The sequence below is a fragment of the Protopterus annectens genome, chromosome 4.part0, assembly GCF_019279795.1.
Source record: "Protopterus annectens isolate FY-2018-M chromosome 4.part0, PAN1.0, whole genome shotgun sequence".
NCBI classification, from domain to species: domain Eukaryota; kingdom Metazoa; phylum Chordata; order Ceratodontiformes; family Protopteridae; genus Protopterus; species Protopterus annectens.
This window is the reverse complement of record NC_056733.1, coordinates 622,560,946-622,581,178: the sequence shown is the minus strand read 5'-3', so window position 1 is coordinate 622,581,178 and position 20,233 is coordinate 622,560,946. Positions and strand designations below refer to the sequence as shown.

At 38.5% G+C, this 20,233-nt stretch overlaps 1 protein-coding gene across 1 annotated transcript in view; it reads right to left on the bottom strand.

Moving 5' to 3' along the window:
* Window positions 1-12,203: 12,203 nt before the first annotated feature.
* Window positions 12,204-20,233, bottom strand: part of TMEM233 (transmembrane protein 233) — a 585,540-nt gene continuing 577,510 nt past the window's right edge. Inside the window, exon 3 of the mRNA XM_044068579.1 lies at window positions 12,204-14,130. Within this exon, the coding sequence (XP_043924514.1) occupies window positions 14,119-14,130 (12 nt within the window). The 3' untranslated portion in view covers window positions 12,204-14,118. The remainder of the gene's footprint in view (window positions 14,131-20,233) is intronic.

Genomic DNA, 20,233 nt, shown 5'->3' with positions numbered 1-20,233 from the left:
CTGGGAAGACTTGATGAGCTGACATTGTATTTTTGTTCCTCATAGGTTATTTAGAGATAACCTGTGCTGATCTATAATGCAGTGCCTGATCTGGTTCTGTTATAAAGTCTGTGCCTGGAATATTGCTTGACAAAATGAACTTCCCCAGACTACTGAACACCTGCTCTTTCACATCATGTACAGCACAACCACTTATCTGCTGTTCATGCTTGCTGTGTGAGAGCTTCAGCTGGTGAAGAAAAAAGCTCCAGGGACTTTAAAACATTTCAAAACATCTGACTGTGTGGAATGCAGTAAGTGTTTTCATTTTCTTTGTAACTTTTCAGTCTTTTCATAGCCATCACTACTTTCCTCTTCTGTGAACAGTTTTCTATTTCTCTTAACTACTAGAACTAGCCTGCCTTTTCTCTTTCTTGTCATCTCATCTATTTTTTGAAAGTGTGCCAGTGGCAGGTTAGTTCCATCTGCGATTGGACACATTGCATATTCATATTTATTGGACACCTGTAGAACAGTGACTATGTTCTATTTTTTGTACCTCGACAGCCACTGTAGTTAAGGCAGTATGTGGTGGGCAGTACTAAGCATGCAGATGGATTTATGTTGGGTGTACAATAAACCGCTAATAACTTCCATTCACTGGCTCCACTCAAAATTCAACATGGTGTCAGAATTCGTCAGTAATTAAGACTCATCCAACTATAACGAGTGCTGGAAGTGCAAAGGGTAAATGCATATACATTGATGGCATGGTAGAAGGATTTTGTAGACCCAAACCACTGGTGTTTGATGGCAATGTCATGGAGAATTGGTGTGTGTGCTTGCACAAGAATATGATATTTTCATAGTGGCTGCACATTTAGACAAAGACACGTGCACACGAGCATTTATACTTCTCAATTTGGCAGGCTTGGAGGTTATCAAGTAAAAATGTTCTTTTGTATACGCACCTGCTGTTTATGCAGGAGAGTGAAAAAATGCCCTGTCATTGCTCAAGCTAGAATGCGTGAAGATCCGCAATGCTTAAAGCATAAATGCCGAGAACTGCGTAACCCCCAGATGAATATAACAATACAGAGACATAAATTCAATACAAGAAATCAAATGCCTGGTGAAACTATTCAAGCATATGTTACCGACTTAAGAAATAAAGCAAAGACATGCAGATTTGGGGATTGGAAAAACGATTTAATAAACCATCGCCTATGTGGCATTAATAATGGTATAGTGAGGAAAATTCTACTATGTGATAGTGAATTAAGATTTAACAAAGCTATGGAAATTTGCTAGATACATGAAATCATAAAAAAACATACTAATATGCTTGCTGTACTGCTGCTGCAAGTGTCGACAGTGTACAACAAAAAACAAAGACAGTACGGCCTTGTAAGTGTAAACTGAGGAACTATGCCACACCACCTCTATTGTTAATTGCCACAATTGTGAAGGCAGTCATTAACGTAAATGCGAAAAGCGCTTAGCCCATAGTCAGCAGTGTCAAAAGTGCAAAAAGTGTAATCATTTCAAAAAGTTCTGCAAATCAACACAAACCCATAGTAAAATTTATCCAAAGAAGAGAATGGATCAAACTGAGACTGTAGCAAGACCCTGACAACAGTGATGGAAACCTTTTATGTTGATGATATTTCTGTGGTCACTGAAATAGTTGACAGTGAATTCCCACTTGTCAGCAAAGAGTGTAATATTTTGCACTGCACAAATTCATGGGAAACCAGTAGAGCTTAAAGTAGACACTGGATCCAAATGTAATGTCATGTTAGCAAAAGATTGTACAAAAGTAAAAGCTGTAGAGAACCTTGACTCAACAAGTAGCACAAAACTAGTTGCTTACGGTGGTGAAGAAATTCAGACAAATGACGCTGTAGTTCTTTCTTGTTATTCTGCAGTTAACACTTATGATTTACAATTCTATGGAGTCAGAAGAGATGTACAGTCATTACTAGGCCTAGAAGACAGCCTAAGAATGGGACTGATTTCGCTCAATAAAGAAGTTCACCATCTAAATACAAATGAAAATGACAGTTTTTCAAAACATATGTTTAAAGAATATGCTGACATCTTTAAAGATGAAATTGCTAAGCTTCCAGTCACATATTCCATGAAGCTGAACCCCTAAATAAACCCAGTTGTTAGACCTGCACATACGATCCTGGTAGCATTGCAAAGTAAAGTAAAAGCAGAATTGGACAGAATGTTAAATTTAGGTGTTCTTACTCCTGTGGCAGAGGCTACTGAATGAGTATCATCAATTGTTGCTGCCCACAAAAAAAGCTCAGATGACATTCCGATATGCATCGATTCTAGAGACTTAAATAAAGCTCTTAAACTTCCTCATTATCCAATGGGCACAGTAGAAGAGGTAGCAGCACTAATACCAAATTCGACTGTTTTCTCAGTTTTAGATGCCAAGAACTCCTTTTGGCAAATCTCGACGGATTACAGAAATTCTTTAACAACATCCAGCACACCATTTGGGAGACTCAGGTTTTTGAGGATGCTGTTTGGGATCAGTTCTGCCAGTGAGGTATTCCAACATGCCATGGAACGGATATTTGCTGGATATCCTTGTGCCATTATAGTGGATGACATTATTGGTGGAGGCAATGGAGAAAAGGAACATAAAAGAAATCTCAGGGAAGTTCTAGACTGTGCACGTGAGGTCAACCTCAAGCTAAATCCTTTAAAATGTAAATTTCAACTGAAAGCAGTTACCTGGTTTGGTCAACTGGTCACAAGTTCAGGGCTACAGCCAGATCCGTCAAAGATAACAGCAATCAAAAAAATGCCAGTCCCGGAGAATATTACATTTTTACAGTGAGCATCTCCTGCATATGATTAACTATTTAGGAAAATTCATCCCAAACCTTAGTGAGTTTTCTGCACCATTGCGTGAGCTGACACATAAGGATATAAAATGGTCATGGTTTGAACAGCACCAAGAGGTGTTTGATACTTTAAAAATTCCAGATGGTTTGAAATTCACTTACTCCATAATTTGACAACAAGCACAGTAATTACAAAACTAAAGAGCTGAATGTGCAGTCCGCAGTGCTAAGCATTTAATGGAAAAGTCCAAAAGAGATGGTACTAATGTATTCCTCAATTTACTAAACCTTCGAAACATTCCCTGTGACCAGACACTTGGTTCACCAGCTCAAAAACTGATGTCAAGACAAGCATGAACAGCTCTTCCAATCAGAAAATAGCTGTTAATGCCAACCTCAAAGAGTAATGAGGCAGTCAAAGCTGAACTATCAAAATAGCGCCGCTCACAGAAGTCATTCTATGACAAAACCAGCAGACCTCTTTGACCATTGTTGCAAGGTGAAGTTGTTAGAATGCAGACTTCAAAAGGTCATGATTGCATAGAAATTGCGAGGGACATTTGTGTTGAACCAAGATCCTACATAATTCACTGAGAAGGAGTAGACTACAGAAGAAATCGCAGACACATTTTGACTGTTCCAGAGCCAATGCCACAACAGACTATGTGTACTAGTGATTCCAGTTCCTTGATTGAATCGCCAACCAATCAGCTCCAAGAAGACCGACAGCCTTCTTCAAACAGTTCTGAAGTACAAAGTAATGTTTCAGTACCAAATAAACCTCTAAAGACAGTTCCTGTTTCTAATTCAAATCAAACTCTGTAAGTGACATGGGCAGGAAGAGTATGCAAACCCAATCCTAAATATATACAATGAATTGGACCTGAAATCAGACAGGCTATGTTGAACTGTTAATATGTTACTTAATTCTTGAAATTGTTTAAAGAAAATATTAAAGCAAACTTTGTTTGAAATAAGGACCAAAGTAAAAGAAGGAAGATGCAGAACAGTTACTATGTTCTGTTTTTTGTACCTTGACAGCCACAGTAGTTAAGGCAATATGTGATGGGTACTACTAAGCAAGCCTTGGATGTGCATGCAGATGAATTTATGTTGGGTGTACAATAAACCTCTGATAACTTCCTTTCACTGGCTCCACTCATCATTCAACAGATATCCACTGGTATTTTATTGCCTGACATCTGGCAATGCTATTAAGCAAAGGTACAGAAATGTACTAGAGGGTTGCTTCCAGGAATCTTTCAGCTTTGAAGAAACAGTACTGTTCATCATCATATTCATCTTTGACTTTAGTTTCTCCACTTAGGTATGTTGTTTTCCAAAAAAAAGGTTGTTCAACATTTTGGAGTTCCTTCTTATGAAAATTGAGAAATCTTCAAAGCTGACAAAAAGTGATTTGTCTGCCACCTAGGTTCGTTTAGCTGAAGATTTCCCTTCACTGAGTCCAGTATGATTGAAATTAAAGCCTTGCTCTCCCCAGTCCTAAAGAAGCAACAGCATTTTGGTAATCCTTCAGCTCCTAGTGATCATGATGAATGAAACTCCTTAGCGTTCTTCTTTCCTGACTATAAAGACACAACCCTTTATTCTCCCTTATATTCTTCTCAGACTGTAATATTACCATCCTCTGTCCTCTCCCAAGCTTCTTTCCATTTTCCATTTAGGCAGTCAACTGTCTTCTCACACATCGACCATGACTGGTTGATTGCTGTATCGAAGAGATTTGACAGCAGGTAATCCAGAATTTTCATTAGTGACCCTGTGGTTCTGCACTGCCTGCAGCATCCATCTTTTCTTGAATATTGGGACTTAGTTTTTCATTGTGCTGACAGTTCAAATGGTGTTATCCCTCTATCTGTTCTTGATGTCTGTCTTTGTTGTGACAGCTGGCATGTCACAGGACATTTCCAGTGGTGGTTTTCCTGGCATTTATTGAGTGACCTCCAACACCCCCCAAAGCTGGCATCTTTCCCAACAGCAACAGTTTCAGTAGTACTGTTCCTATCACTGACACTTCAAGTGTCGGCTTTCTGAACATGGCCAGTTGTATGACACTGATTTTTCTGGCATTAGCATTTAAAATGTTGGCATCTCTGGCACAACTTTTTACACTAGCTTCGCAGTGCTGGAACTTTTGATGCATGTAATATGAACACCTCTGTCTCACCAGAGTACCCTGTGTCCTTATTAGGAGGTTATGCAAAGACTGCCTGTACCAACCACAATCCTTCTAATTTCCAGTCTTCCAAGTTGGTACTCCGAACCAGAGACTTTCTTACCTCCCCCACCCATGTTCCCTTTGAGTAATACCATGAATCTTCTCTGTCTTTGCCACCTTTTAAAAGGTACAAGAAGTACTTTTTCAAGTCAGCCCAAAGTCTGGAGAATTTCTCCAGCTTATCAGTAAAGAGGGGATTGTCTCACTGAATCAATCTCCTTTCTGCAAAGAAGGCTACAGAAGGTCTGTCATTTTCCTGTCAAACCCACTGGGTGATGCCTCCCCTTGTGGACATCCTTCAGGATGCCATTAAGAACCACATGAGAAAACCCTTGCATAGCTGTCCAGGTGCTCAAGAAAGTGGACAAGATATTTCTGGCCTGTTATCACTGTTTAGTAATGGTTACATTGGACTTCTATTGCACAAAGCCCTGCTATCCATCATCCTGCTAAGAGGTGTCTCAAGCCATGGACAGATTCAGAAAGCATGTCTTTGCCTCTGCCAGCTTGTACTTGTGGGTACTGAATTATTTAACATACATGCTGTAGTTCCAGGCAAATGCAGCTAATAATTATAGTGTCTTGCTGAAAGACTTCCCCTGTTTGGCATTTATTTTGCAGACATCCAAGCCAATGTCCCAGATGTATGGTTGACCTTGTGTGCTGATGACTGTTTTACAGGGCATTGCTATCTGTTCATCTACTGGTACAAAATAGCTCCAGCAAGGGCTGGAATATGCAGATACATACTGGATCAAAAATGGTCTCAAACTAAATGAAAGAAGTGCCTCATAGTAACGTTTGGCAGAAAAGTTGTTCCCACCTCATATGTTATACATTTCTTTCTCTTCAGACAGATACAGTCATGAGAGACTCATGTACTCATGCGGATTGCTTTTTCTTACTCAGTCGTCATGTTTCCACCACATTCAGGAAATCCTCCTATTTGGCCCAGTTCATTTTCATGGGAATATTTTTAAAAATCCAATAAAGCCATCTTACCAGTGTTCTCTTCCCTTTTCAGATCCATCATTGAATACATTGCCCCGTTTCATATGTACAAATCCAATCATATCGCATAACTGGAAAGGATCCAGAGAAAAATAAAGGTATTAAATCCTTTAACTACCCCAAAAGATTAGCAGAACTCTCCTTATACTCAGTGACCTAGAGGTTGCTGTGAGGTGACCTATGTCTCCTTTTCAAACCATGAAAGACCCAGTCCTATTTGACTGCCTGTTTCTTTGCAAAACCAGTGGCTGTACAAACACCTGCACTAAGGAATTAAATCTATACCAACAAATAAACAAGACTCACTGGAGAGATAATTTCCTAACTCTTTGTATCCCTAGCCTATGGAATAAGTTAACCACTACAGGTCAAACAAAGTACTACTTTGGCTGCCTTTAAGGCTAGTCATGATGACTGGATGGGTAGACACAGATTTACACCAGGGTTATCATGTACTGCCCTGCTCAATTTGGGAGGTGAGCACTATAAAGTGCTTGAAAAGAGTGGCAAGAACTTTTAAGTTTGCCTGCTTAAAGGTGTAGGGTATCTTATGGTCTCTGTGATCGCTTACCTAGTATGTTCCTAGGTACCTGTGTATAAAAAGATCAGGCCCAGGCATCATCTTCCTAGAGTCTGAGCAACCTCAAGGTCCACCTTGGAATGAATTGCTAGGCAGCAGGATCTGGCATTGCCATATGTTGTCATTCTTGACTGCACATGACTGAATGCAATGAGAAATCAGTGGTAACTTTTTTTTTAGAGTTCTTCTTCCTGGAGTACTTCATGTTTGATCCTGAAGTTAAGAAACACCTTCAGAAAAATGTAAAATACAGGGGCAGACTCTGATGGCTATGGATGTTAGCTTACACTTTCTTGAGAATGTATTTTCTAGAATGTGGTTCCAAAGTGGTTCACAGCCACAACAATGACAGGATTCTTGGAGGAGGCAGTAACCCTGTAATACCTTCCAGTAAGTTCATGGGCTCAAGGCCAGGGTCGCCAGTGACCCCCTCAGAAGGCTTTAGTCAGCCTCATATTGGATGGCAGCAGTCCCAACTCCTTTTCTGATCTCAGTATAGATACAAATATCAGGGGATACTCAGTTTCCTCCCTCACACCACATCTTATCATTGCCCTTGACAATGTCCCAACCCATCAGAAGTTAGTGGCAAGGCAAGAGGTACAGAAAAGCATCAGACAACAGTGACATCCATGAGGTCCCAGAAGTCCAGCAGGCCCTATGATGTTTAACAGACTGTTTTTAATGCCTAAGAACTCTAATGACCTCAGATCCATTTGGATCTCAGTGGTTATACATACAGTTACCACCAAAGACACCTTTTGATTGGTGGCATTATGTCTACCCTCCCTTGTGTATCCAAGGGAGACTGGATATGGTGTTTGGAACTCTAAGATATTTTTCCTCACATAAAAATTGCTAGAGCCAAGGATTTTTCTACACTTCCTAGTAGGGACTGATTGTTGCCAGTTTCAGACACTGTATGGACTCATCTTCACGCTCATGGTGTTTACCAGATGCATGTCCATAGTGGCCACTCTTCTCAGGTTGCAGGGATCCAAGAATTTTTCCCTGACTCCTTGCATGCCAGCATAGGACACTTCAGCAGGGATGGTTTCTGCTCAATCTGTTCTCCTCTATCTATGTCACAATAAACCACAAGAAGTCTCACCTCCTAGCAGTTTCCAGGATTATGGAATAAGTTTCCGTTTGCAGTCAGAACAAGTGAAGCAACTTTGTAGTCAAAGCAAGTCAAGTAATCATATATGGAAAGTAGAAAATGTAAGCATGAGGTTACATCAGTCGAGCTTCTTGAAAGCCAGTAGGCAATATATCTTGACAAGTGTATTTACAAATTTATATTCTGAGATTAGCATTAGTTCGTTGTACTCCTTTAAATAATTTGGGAATGACACATATGTTAAAGCAGTTGAGTAATACATATAGGAATATCATCTTGCATCACTCATGATAAAATAAGCTATTCTGCCAGAATTAATAAACATGCTTTTATGAATAGTGTACATGGTATAGAGATGTAAAAATGCACTGTTATTCTACTCAACATACTGTAATCAGTCACAGTTCAAGTATTGGTCCAATATTATTGTTAACTAAAAGTACAAGCATCCTCTTAACTATGACTGTTAGAAGGCTTCAAAAGTAGACATACTTTATACTGACATTTCATCATTCATATACCATTAGTTTGATTTATGTTATTTCCCAGGAATCTTTGAGGAGAATTCATAGACTTCCTATGCACTATGGGTGTCTAGTGCATGGAAAAATGCTGCTATACAGCCACACACTATTCATGGATCTCAGTGTAACAGTTCTGTGGAAGACATAAGGTGGTGCCTTCCGTGGTACCATAAGGCGCACAGTAGATAATGCAAACCAGCAGAGAATCGTGAATAATACATGGATCAAAATAAAAGGACCATAATACTGTGAGATTAGAAATGTTCACCAGGGGTACCAACTACATATATGTTACAATGCCATGAGGGAGAGTTATTAACTCATGGATGACCTTTATGGCATCACAGATACCAGAAGTGCACAATGCAAAACTCCATTGATCCTATTCATCCTATCCGTCCAATCCAATTGTGGGTCTATAGGCCACTTGTCAGATCCAAGCTGGTAAAACTAGTATTCCGGCCTTAAACTCCTTTAATTTTTCCTATCCATAATGCATCCATAGGTGAATCCACTTCAGATCTCCTTTGGCATCTCAGCGTTCAGACATGGTTATGGTCTCCAGCAAGCTGTGCTCCCTCTCTTGTATAACTTACTTTTAGGCATTAGCTTATTAGAATTTTTTTAATATTCCTATTTCTACTTAATCTTTCTCTCTGTGAGCTCCTTTCCAAATACCTTTGTTAATATTTTATACTTTGTCATGTGGGCATTAGGCCTATGAAAAGTATATATTATAGGTGTCAGAAAGTGAAGTCTATATATTTTTTTCTTTTTACTAGCTAGTGTGTGTAGTTAGCCTTTAATCTAGTTTGGAGTTATTGTGATTTCTAGCTTTTACAGTGAATATTTTGTCAGTCATGATGAAGTATAACAGTATAAAAATAAGGATAAAAAAAGTTTTAAAAAATGTTTACAGTGTGGCCACAAGATTTCCCCACAGGACTCTCATAACTGTTGCGTCAACCTCATGGTTGACTATTCTGTCTACAAGACCTTTGGTCAGCTTGTCTTGACAGACAGAAGGAATAAACTGGTAATCAATGGCTTGCTGCCCCCAGATTCAGAGGCAGGCAAGCACCAAAAGGACAGGGGCAGCTCAGGACAGGACCAAAGGCAAGGAGAAGATTCAGAATCCAAAAAGAGAAAACACGAGGAGTCTCTTGGTGCAGACTGTTTCTTCAGTTTGATTGATATCTCTATAATCAGCTTCACCTCCCTTGGAAACAATTGTTATTGTTGACAAGTCACCTAAGCACCTGATCTGAGGTACTTCTTTTGAGAGGGAACTTTCCAGATTCCCTTCTCAGCCTACATCACAGTCTTCAGTCAGAACCTTTAGAAACATATTGAAATCAGACTGGAAGCATATGATGAGGATCGCGGGGGGATAGAGGGCTGGCTCCTCATCCCTATTCTTTGATCCATCTCTGATCTGACTTTTGGATCCACTGGTATCAGAACTGACTACCAATTTGGAGCCTTCAACTTTGGTACCGAGTACCACCTTAATTTCAGATCTGAAGGTTTCAAATCCAGCCAACTCATCACTGAGGTTGTTGGATTTGAGTGGATCTTGGGACCAGTGTCCTGACACTGACACTTTGACATCATCTTCAGACCCATCTTATATGGTGCCTTTTTTAGGTGTCAGAGTCATTGGCCTTTGAGTCAATGGTACCGATCTCCTCTTTGGCTCCATCTACTCTGTCTAGATTGGAGATTCCTTCATTGGGGCCCACAGTCTCTTCTACCAAGGTTACAGTACAAGCACTCAGTGAGGATTCCCTGGATCGGATAGATGTTTGTTCAACCTTTGGAGTTATTGGGAGGATCATAGCCTGTCCCCCAAAAGTTGCTACACAAGCTTCTTTGGTTTTGTCCCCTCCCAAGGACACCCTTTCCTTTCTGCCTTGACCCACTCATACTTCCCAGGGTCAGAGCTGAGCTGATGCTCTCAAACATACTGTCCGATTGCAGGACCAGTCCTTTGAGGACTCCCCATCACATGAGATTCTAAAGAAGGTGATGAACAAGAGGAGACACATTTACTCCCCTGACGAGTCTGTCACTTTGTATACTGACTCTGAGGATTCAGAGTGTTCCCCACAATCCCCTCCAGAAGACCTAACTTTTAGTGAGGTCTTAGAACTCATGCATCTGAGGGGAAATTGGTCCACAGACCTGCCCTTTCAGGATGAGCAGGTCTTGTTTGAGGCATACAGCTTGGCTCCCTGTACTGATTGATCTGGCTACCAGGAGAGCATGGCAAGAGCTTGACTCTTCCAGAAACTTTCCTAAAAAGCATGATAAAATTAACTGGCCACCCAAAGGACAGGCAGTTTTGATCCAAGTGCCCCTTGGTCGATTTCATCATTCTGGCAGCAGCAACTGAAAAAGAGCTGATGGTGGCTACAGCTAGTGTCCATCCACCCAATAGGAAATCTAGGGTGATGGACAGGATGGGAATGTGGGCATATACTTCAGGTACCTTTGCATTGCAGGACTTCATTGTGTTTATTTATTTAATTATTTTAGGACTAATATAGCTTTTTAATACTGTCTGTCACACTGTTGTGGTGCTGCTGTTTTACCCTTTAAATGCTCTGCCCTCCAATAAGAGAACTAGCCCATCCATGGGACCTGAGTCTTGTGCTAGAGGCCTTAACAAAAATATTCTTTGATCCAGTATATTCCACTTCTTTGGAAGTTCTTTCTTGGAAGGCTTTATTCCAAGTAGCTGTAATCTCAGCCAGGAGAATTTCAGAGTTGCATGCCCTGTTCTCCTCTCTGCCTTATATGGTGATTCACAAGTATAGAGTCTCATTACACACTAATCATTCCCTCCTTCCCAAGTTGTCATTTGAATGTAATTTGGACCATCCTATTTATCTGGCAGTCTTTTTTCGCAATCACTCTTACAGGGGTGAATATTTGTTTCACAGAGTAGATGTGCACTGAACACTATGGTTCTATCTGCACAGAACTAAGGCCCTTAGAAAAGACTCACAACCATCTGTTTCTTTTGCTGCTAATAACCATAGCTCCAAGGTTTCCAAAATTGCTTTGTCCAGATGGATCTCAGACTGTATAACATCCATGTATTCTTCCAACAATCATCCATTACCATGTAGATCCAAAGCTCATTCTGTCAGGCTGGTGGCTAAATCTGCCATCTTCTTCAGAAACTCTTCTATGGGTGAAATTTGTGTGACTGCAATATGGTCTATCTCACATACCTTTGCTAGACATTATAACCTAGTGATCTTGAGCTTCATGGCTTCCTTTGAAGCCACTATCCTCATGGTTCCTTGTCATGATGCCATTCAAGTCCTAAGTAGCTGGGGATTTGGAACCACAAGTTTGATCAGATGGATGGGATGAACAGGATATGTAGTTATGTACTTACCATATTGCTGGATCCTTTCATTCTCATCTGTCCAATATGACATCCCATCCTCCATTTTCCTTCCTGATTATAGCTCTGAGGGGTTTGCAGGACCTGTCACCCCTTTCAGGGGTAGGAAACTCAGTTTCATGCAGCTTCACCTGCAGGTGCATTGTGGGTTGGAAAAATTAAAGGAGCTTGAGACTGGAGCACTAGTTTTGCTGGCTCTGATCCAACTAGTGACTTGAGGACCCACAAAGAATATCAGAAGGATGAAAATGAAAAGATCCAGTGTTACAGTAAGTATATAACTACAGTTTTGGTGTTAGTGTGAAACTTTGCCTGTGAATAAAATGTTTTTCTACTCTACGTCTTACTTTAATGTCTCAGAATTGTCAGAAATGCATATTATATACCACTTCAGTGTGCAATACATGCATACCTGCAAATCTGTTTATTCTGTGATTTGCTTTTGTGAAATAAATCATCAGTGTATGGTTGTTTCATTGTTTTATTTTATTTTAGTTTGTTAACCAGGTACGTGGACTGTTACAGGAGTGCTTTCAGCCACTATCTAACTGAAGACTTGATATATAAAACAAGACACAGTGTAAAAAGTGGTATACATTAAACGGTAGCTCTGTAAACATAGCTTATCAAAATTAATGCATTTATTTACTTTCTGGACAGTGAAGTACCATAAGCACAATTTATGGCTATTCCAGACAATTAAGACTTAAACATTAAAGAGTTATATTCCATATTGGAAATATACACCAAATTTCATGCACACTGTGCTGTAACCTGTAAATATAAGCAGTGATGTGTTGCATTTACCCATGTTGTACTGTATTTGCTAATGTGCATATTGTATAAATTCTTTGTGACATAACAGCAGTGTGCAGCATCAGAGGTACAGTGTGTGACAGAACACGTGTTGTAACAAGGCAACATTATACCTTAGGACAGAAGGCATAAGAGTGCAGGCACAGCTTGTCCAGGATCTGAAAACTGATTTTGTTCTGCTGCTAAAGCATCTTTAGAATGCATTATTTGTATTATGCATTGGCCTATTCAACACAGTGCTGTTTTACTTTATAAACTGGGCTTTTATTTCAGTTGCCTTTCAGATGGCACTGTTGTAATTTTTTTCTTTGTAGTTGTAATTGTCATGTCTTGCAACAGATATCTGTTATCACTGTTTTAACACCAATATTGCTTTTTATTACTGGTTATGTGTCACACTGTTGTGGAGCTGCCGTTTTACTCTTTAAATGTTCCTGCAATAATAAGTAACAAGCAAGCAAGTTTGTGGTATCTGTATGAAGATGGTATCACACCTGCTTTAGTGAACTGGTTTTCCTTTAGTGCCTTTCTTTTGTTCTTTTAAATTTCATATATTTGGACAGCACAAAGTAAAACAAGTGGTATGGTGCTGGGGAAGTGGTGTTGTGGCTGTTTGCATGGGAGTTTTCAGTGGGAAAATGAAATTTGATGATAATAGTCTGTTTCACCTTTGCAGCAAACTGAACCATGTTGCATCTTTCTGTTGGTATTCTTTTACATTCCAGGGTAATAATTTGTTGGGAGTGCTAAGTGGGACAAGAGGAAACTATAGTTTATAAAATATGAAAGAATTAGATAATTTTGTCTGCATTAACTAAAGGCAGATTTAGAATTAGCTTAATTTTTACGATAGTGAAAATTACAGTTTGGGCTATGTGTTATCTGTTCCTAGGGAGATTCACTTTTGTTTCTAGGACAGGGTGGATTGACTCACTGGGTATATGTTGTGTATGTTTCTAGAGTAGTTTAGTTCTGCATACTGGGTCAGACTGGATCCATATTGTACTGTTGCAGTGCCAGCATGAGTCCAGCACCATGCACATTAATTACAGGCCAACACTCATTCTTGACATTTTACAATAAAATTTTGCACTTTTAGTGCGTTATGCATTATCTACGTATTTGGTATGCATAATTTATCTTGCATTCCAATATGATTGTTACTATACAAAGTTTATGAATTATACACAATATTACTTTACTATGCACTATAAATGTTTTAAGCAGTATTAATATGGAGCACAAAATGTGTTTATTTCTTTGCTTCTCATGTCCATGGTGATGTAGCATACCTTGTTAATACGCTGTACACGCATAATTAAACATTCTTAATCTCCTATTCACATAGTTTAAACACTAGTTTAAACATCAGCCATCAACTGTGTGCATTCCTTTGGTACACGAGAAGTGTTCTCTACATCATTTATGATTTATTAAAAATGCTCAGTTACAAGTTAGTCACAGCAGTCAGTGCTGATGTGAACAGGCAGCCATGAAGAATCTTCTCCAGAAAATGTAGATCTGTCTTACGATGAAGATTAACATTTTTCCACTCATATAGTCATCATATTGAATGCTACAAAAGAAGAAACAGATTATTAGTTGTGAGTTGATTAGTATTTTATTAATGTAATAAAATATTTACAATATTTCTTTTTGCCTTTTAATGATGCAATTTTTCATATGAAAATTTTCAGCATTATCAGTTGTCGCATATTGGTCTGATTCTCAGAATCTGCTACTGTTACTGTTTTCACATAAGCATTCCTTCCTGTCACTGATTGGTCCTTATCTTAATATTCCTTTTATGTCAGCCTATTCTGTAACCTGGACTGCATGTGCTATATTTTACTCCATGAGAAAACATGATATTAGACTCTGAGCCTTTTGAAAACTTGTAGATGCACTGTTTTATCTGGAGTTATTTCTAGCAGTATGCCAGAAAGCTATCTTTATGAAACTAACTAACCTCTTGATAAATTAGTAACTTTACACTGCTGAATCAGAATCAGTGGTACATTAAGGTGGACTAGTGAAAGCTAACTAAATGTCTAATTACGCAATTGTCCAAAGAAAACTAGCTTATTTTGTTTATAGTATGCACTTCCCAGAGTAATGGCTGATTAGACACAAAAATATATTTTTTGTAATACCCAAGTGCCATATTTTTTAGTATTCTGCCATTCAAATAGCTGCTCGGGATACTAAAATGTGAACATATCTCCTCCCTGGAATCTTGAAATCCTTGCTGAAGTACTATTTCAATCTACCTTCTATACCTCCTTCTCCCACCTCTACCAATTAAATAAACATTACTTCTCATCTCAATTTGTTTGTTCAAGTTAATGTTTACCGGCTAGTATGTTAGTGCTGCAAAGTATGCACATACAATCAAGGCATTCACCTACCAGTACTGTTATTAGTTAATCTAATGAAGGTACTATTCACTTTTGGTATAACAGGACTGTAGCCCTGCCCCTTATGTTGGTTGGTGAAGATGGTGACTCATCAAATGTAGTGAAGACTGTAAACCCTATCATCTGTCCTTCGCATTCTAACCAGTGTTAGATCAGTTGAGATTTGTTCTGCTAGCTTGTAGGAATTCCTGGAGCTGCAGTTCCTGTCTGTCCTGAGGTTCTGGGAGTGGTAGCATGCAGACTAATTGCGTATCTAAAGTGAGATAGGCAGTGCTTTTGTGCAGGTTATTGTGCTCAGTTCTGCACAGATGAACAGCAAATATGCAAGCAGATGTGTCTCTGCAGAGAAACATATAAAAAAAAGTGATGGTACAATAGATGTAATAGCGGTGTGTCACCCTGTGCAAATCTCAAGAGACCTGAAAATATTACTTCACAAATGACTGCATAGCTAAGTAAAGCAGCATATGTCAATATACAGAGCAGAGCATAACGATGTACAGCTGTACAGTAATTACAACATTCTAGATGTACAGCTGTACAGTAATTACAACATTCTAGATGTACATCTGTACAGTAATTACAACATTCTAGATGTACAGCTGTACAGTAATTACAACATTCTATGGTACCCACATATGTAGACTCCTGTCAGATTCATAAACAGGGAGGAAAGGCACATTTAGGAAAGTATGAAGTAGGAGAAAGCAGCAAGGAGTGAGACAAGAACAATGTTTAGGAGTTTACAGGCAAAAGTCTAATTTTCTTTATATACAGAAAAAGGAAGAGGGGGGACTGATAAGGAATGGGGAGGAAACTGGTAGTAGATCAGTGTGCAGGAGAAGACATGTAAACACAGAACAGTACAAATAGTAATGGATGTTCATAAACATCAGATGGACTGATACACAGAGAAGTAGACAAATGGCGATGGGGAGGATTTGACAACGCACAAAGTAGGGGGCTGGTCACAACTGGAAAAGAGTACCCCATACTGGGGATAGTGTGAGATACAAGCAGCATCATGAAGGCTGCTGACCTGGCCCAAATGGCTGATGGTATGGGATGCACTTTTCACACGTGGCCTGATAGTCATGGCCTGCCTGGTGAGTAAATCTGCAGTCCACTCCAAGAGGTCTTCCACTCTGGCCATGTGTCAGTCCACTGTTTTCTCTTAACTTTGGCTTCCAACAACTGTTCAAACTGCATCTGGGCGACCATGAGCAATTAGGCCAGGTTACCTCCTGGTGAGAAGTTGAGATGCCTCTCTGAAAAGGCACTAACAGCCTCATCATACTTATCAACTTTAGCCACAACAGAGGTGAGCTATGGTTGAAGCACCTGTCATGCAACCAGCTCATCAGAACTGCAAGGAGGAGTCACAGTGGGAAGTTTGCCTTAAGTGAATCTATCTTACCCATGGAATGTATATATACATAAGATAGGTCAGCAATTCATACTTCTCATCCGTACCGAATTCCTTGGAATTTCCAAGTTTTGAAGCTAAAATAATGGGGTGCCACAAATTCCCAAGTGGCCCTTTCAAATTGCAATTTTTTTTAATTTACAATTTTTTTGATATTGTTAATGTCATTGTGCATATGTTTCTCATAAAATTAGTGATTTTCTGACTTATGTTAGGCTTTGTCCAGGTTTCTTGTGTTACAAGGTTAAGATGTATGACTGGGGTGCAGATCAGGTTGAAAAAAAAGCATCTGTTTTTATATTATGTATGTTTGTTTATTAGCCTGATTTCCTGTACAGAATGACATTTCCATGATTGATATTACCAGAAAACGCACTAACTAGTTCCTTCTTATTGGCAAAAATAAACTGGTATGGCTATGATATTTTGTTCACACAAGCTTCTTTAATATAACAAGCTGAACTTTCTTCTTAAAGAGTTAAAACAATCCCATCCCTGGTATAATTTTTTTCCATTACACTATTATTATGGCACATCATTATCAGGGTATGACACTGATAAATTCAACATCCTCACATGGTCATTTAGTAGAAACAAATGATGATGGTTAGCTCCTGTGTACTCAAACATGTTATTAAAATGATAAGGATTGAGGACTTGCAGGAGACGAGTAATACAAAAAAGCAGTTTGTAAATAAAAACTTCTACCAAAATGAACAAATCAGGATTTCTCAAAGAGCTACCATACCTCTCCACTTACTTGCATAAGAATTTGTCCATACTTCTTCATATTACTATTACAGATACCAGACTAATAATACAAATGTAAATACTATGACACTCACTTTTGCCATTAATAAAATACTGGGATGGTCGGGACCTGCAACATTATATTATATTACTTGTTTATATTATTATTATTATTATTATATAAACACCTTAGGTACACAACATTAAAATGTGCTTAGTACAAAACACAGTGAGAGCACACTTTTGTAAAAGAAGACAAATGTACTTTAGTTAAAAACAATTTCATCACCTGTCCAGCATATTTCAGTAAAAAGAATACATTCTTGGAAAAAGAATTACAGTTTTCCATCTGGCTTTCCCCATCACGGCCCTTAGAAATAACAAATAATAATGTAGAACAAACATAAAATAGGTGCACACATGCAGTCATACACCAACTTGTATTAATTAAATACAGGCAGGTTTGCAGTACCAGTCTTTTTCTCTGTCCTGTGTTATATGCTTTTGGAGAAAATGCATGTTACCACTTACTATGCATGTTAATTCTTTTTCTGTCAACTTTTCAACTGAAGAGTGTCCGTGCCGCTCAAGTTTAACTTTTCAAGTCAATTGTATTATTATTTAAAATGTGCTAACAGTTTATGTGTACAATTATTTCATATTTATAAACTATATTTATTTATCCTTCATTTTTGTGAATATTTGTTGAAAAAAAATGAAGGGTCCGGCGTAGGTCAGTCTGTCACCTTTGATGGTATTTACTGTCCGTCATCATCAATAATTTCCCTTGAATCTCTCCCCAATCTTCCCGGGTGACTCCTGAATCACCACCACAGAGTTTTGTTGCTGAAGACATTACAAGCTGACAAAAAACAATGGAACCACACTCCAAACACTTTATTCAATGAATATAACACAATGAACTAAGAACTTTCATCAAATTAAGACTTCATCAGAGTTAATGAAAGATAAAAACATTGGTACTTATAAAGACACAATCCACCAATAAGAAAACAAGTCCAACAGTGACATCAGTATATTTAAATATGTCTAAAAAATCATCCCACAGTCTTTCTTATATTTTTACATTATGAAATATAAAAAAAACTAGTACAATAAAACAATAAAACATTTTACAATAAAATCGGTGAAACAATGACTCAAATATTAGAGAGTAAATATGTATGAATATAGAACAATTTTAAAATATGCATATATAATATAATAATAATATAAATGTCTATATATTATATGCTGTGACCAATACTACACAATGGTATGCATATCAACATGTGAAATATATGCTGAAAGTCAAACTTTTTTATTTTTTTATAATTGACCATGTAGTTGTGGAACCATTTAAGAGACTTAAGAGTTAGAGTACAAGGAATTTACCTGGCAACTGAGGCTTAATGCCTCCGATCTGCCAGGAATAAATGAGGCTTTGTCCTTGGCATGTATGCTAAAGAGGAGATTGCAGTGTTTGTGAATATTCAAGTCATTGTTTCACCAATATTATTGTAACATGCTTTATTCATTGAATAAAGTGTTTGGAGTGTGGTTCTGTTGTTTTTTGTAAGTTTTTGAAGTTGAAGTGTTAACATTACAAGCTGTCCAGAATGACTCTGTCAGAGGGACTTGTTTTTCTACTGTCATAGGCTTGGAAAGAATCTAGTTTGTATTCCTATCTGGAACCTTAAGCAGTTGCATCAGTGAAAGTGTGGCACTCGTTAGTAATGCAATGTAATCTTGGGTTTTGAATATGTTCCTTTCTATTACGTTTTCAAAGGGTGTAGGGTTTGTTTTGTGTTGTATGGGTACTGGAAGAACAGCACATTGCTGTTGGTAAGTGTCTTCTGCTGTATAAGTGTTGTAGCTGTCAGGAGTTTTGCTCTTCCATGATACACTTGTCACTACTGTTTGAGAGCGAGAGTGTACTGATCTAGGTTTAGGTTGTCTTTAGCGTTGCCACCTTTGCAGATGCCCAAAGTGGGGCATTTTATGATTTTTTTCAGGGAAAAACATATCCGCAATCATTGCAGAGGATGGGGTTTCAATTTTTACCAACATAAAGCACGATGTTAAGAATGGTTGCTCATCTTGCTTTTCATATTTAGTTGTTTCAGATCCAGAGCCATAGTTTTCTTTAACAAATGGAGATAAGTTAGAATTTTTTGTGTGGTCTAAAATTGCAGAGCATGTGCTATTTTTTATCACATGATTGTCTTGCAAAGAGTGGGACAGGTTGTAACCATATTTATTTGTAAATGTTTACTATCGTTAGTTCGAACGGCAAAACATTTGCCCTTCAAAATAATGAAAAGTTAAACCGAAATGAAACATTTCGAGCGTACACAATGTCTCCCCAAATGATCGACACATTTGAGTTGACATTCTTTCCTAAAATGTGAAGTGATAGCCGTAAAGGAGCTGATGTTAATCAAACTCCTATACGACATATCACGTTTTTGAAGGGGGGGAGCCCCCTGCACCGCCCACACACCCCCTGCTACTAATTTGTTCCAACTCTGAGATTGCACTGCAGTGGGGATATGGATGAATTTCCAGTCCCCACTGTACCGCAATCTCGTACATACAGTCAAACACACTTATGCGAATGCACTACTGCATTTGCATAAGTGTGTTCGACTATCCAAACCACTATACATTTTCCGAACAACATTCTGATTTTTGGCAGGATAACTGCTGACAGCATGTCATTCACGAAAATGATAGTAAACCATTTGTAAACAAGATGTGAGCTGTCTCACTGTGACATTTGTTCTTTGATACTGTCAGTACTTTTTGCTGCCTATAGATCATGTCAAATTTACTTAAAATACAGTATGACAAGGGGATGGTGGTGTCTGCGGATTATTTTCGGCAAATACCTGAAAGAAAAGAGAGAAAGTTTCACATGGTTAAATAACTAGCTTGAAAAAGAAAGCTGAACAGAGATAATAAAGCAGTAGATTATGTGATTTGTTATGAAATGTATTTAAGAATAGATAAGCAGAATTTTTGAATAGTAATGCTCAGCATACCTCTCAATCTCTCAGAGAAAGAGATCTGGACAAAGCCAAAAA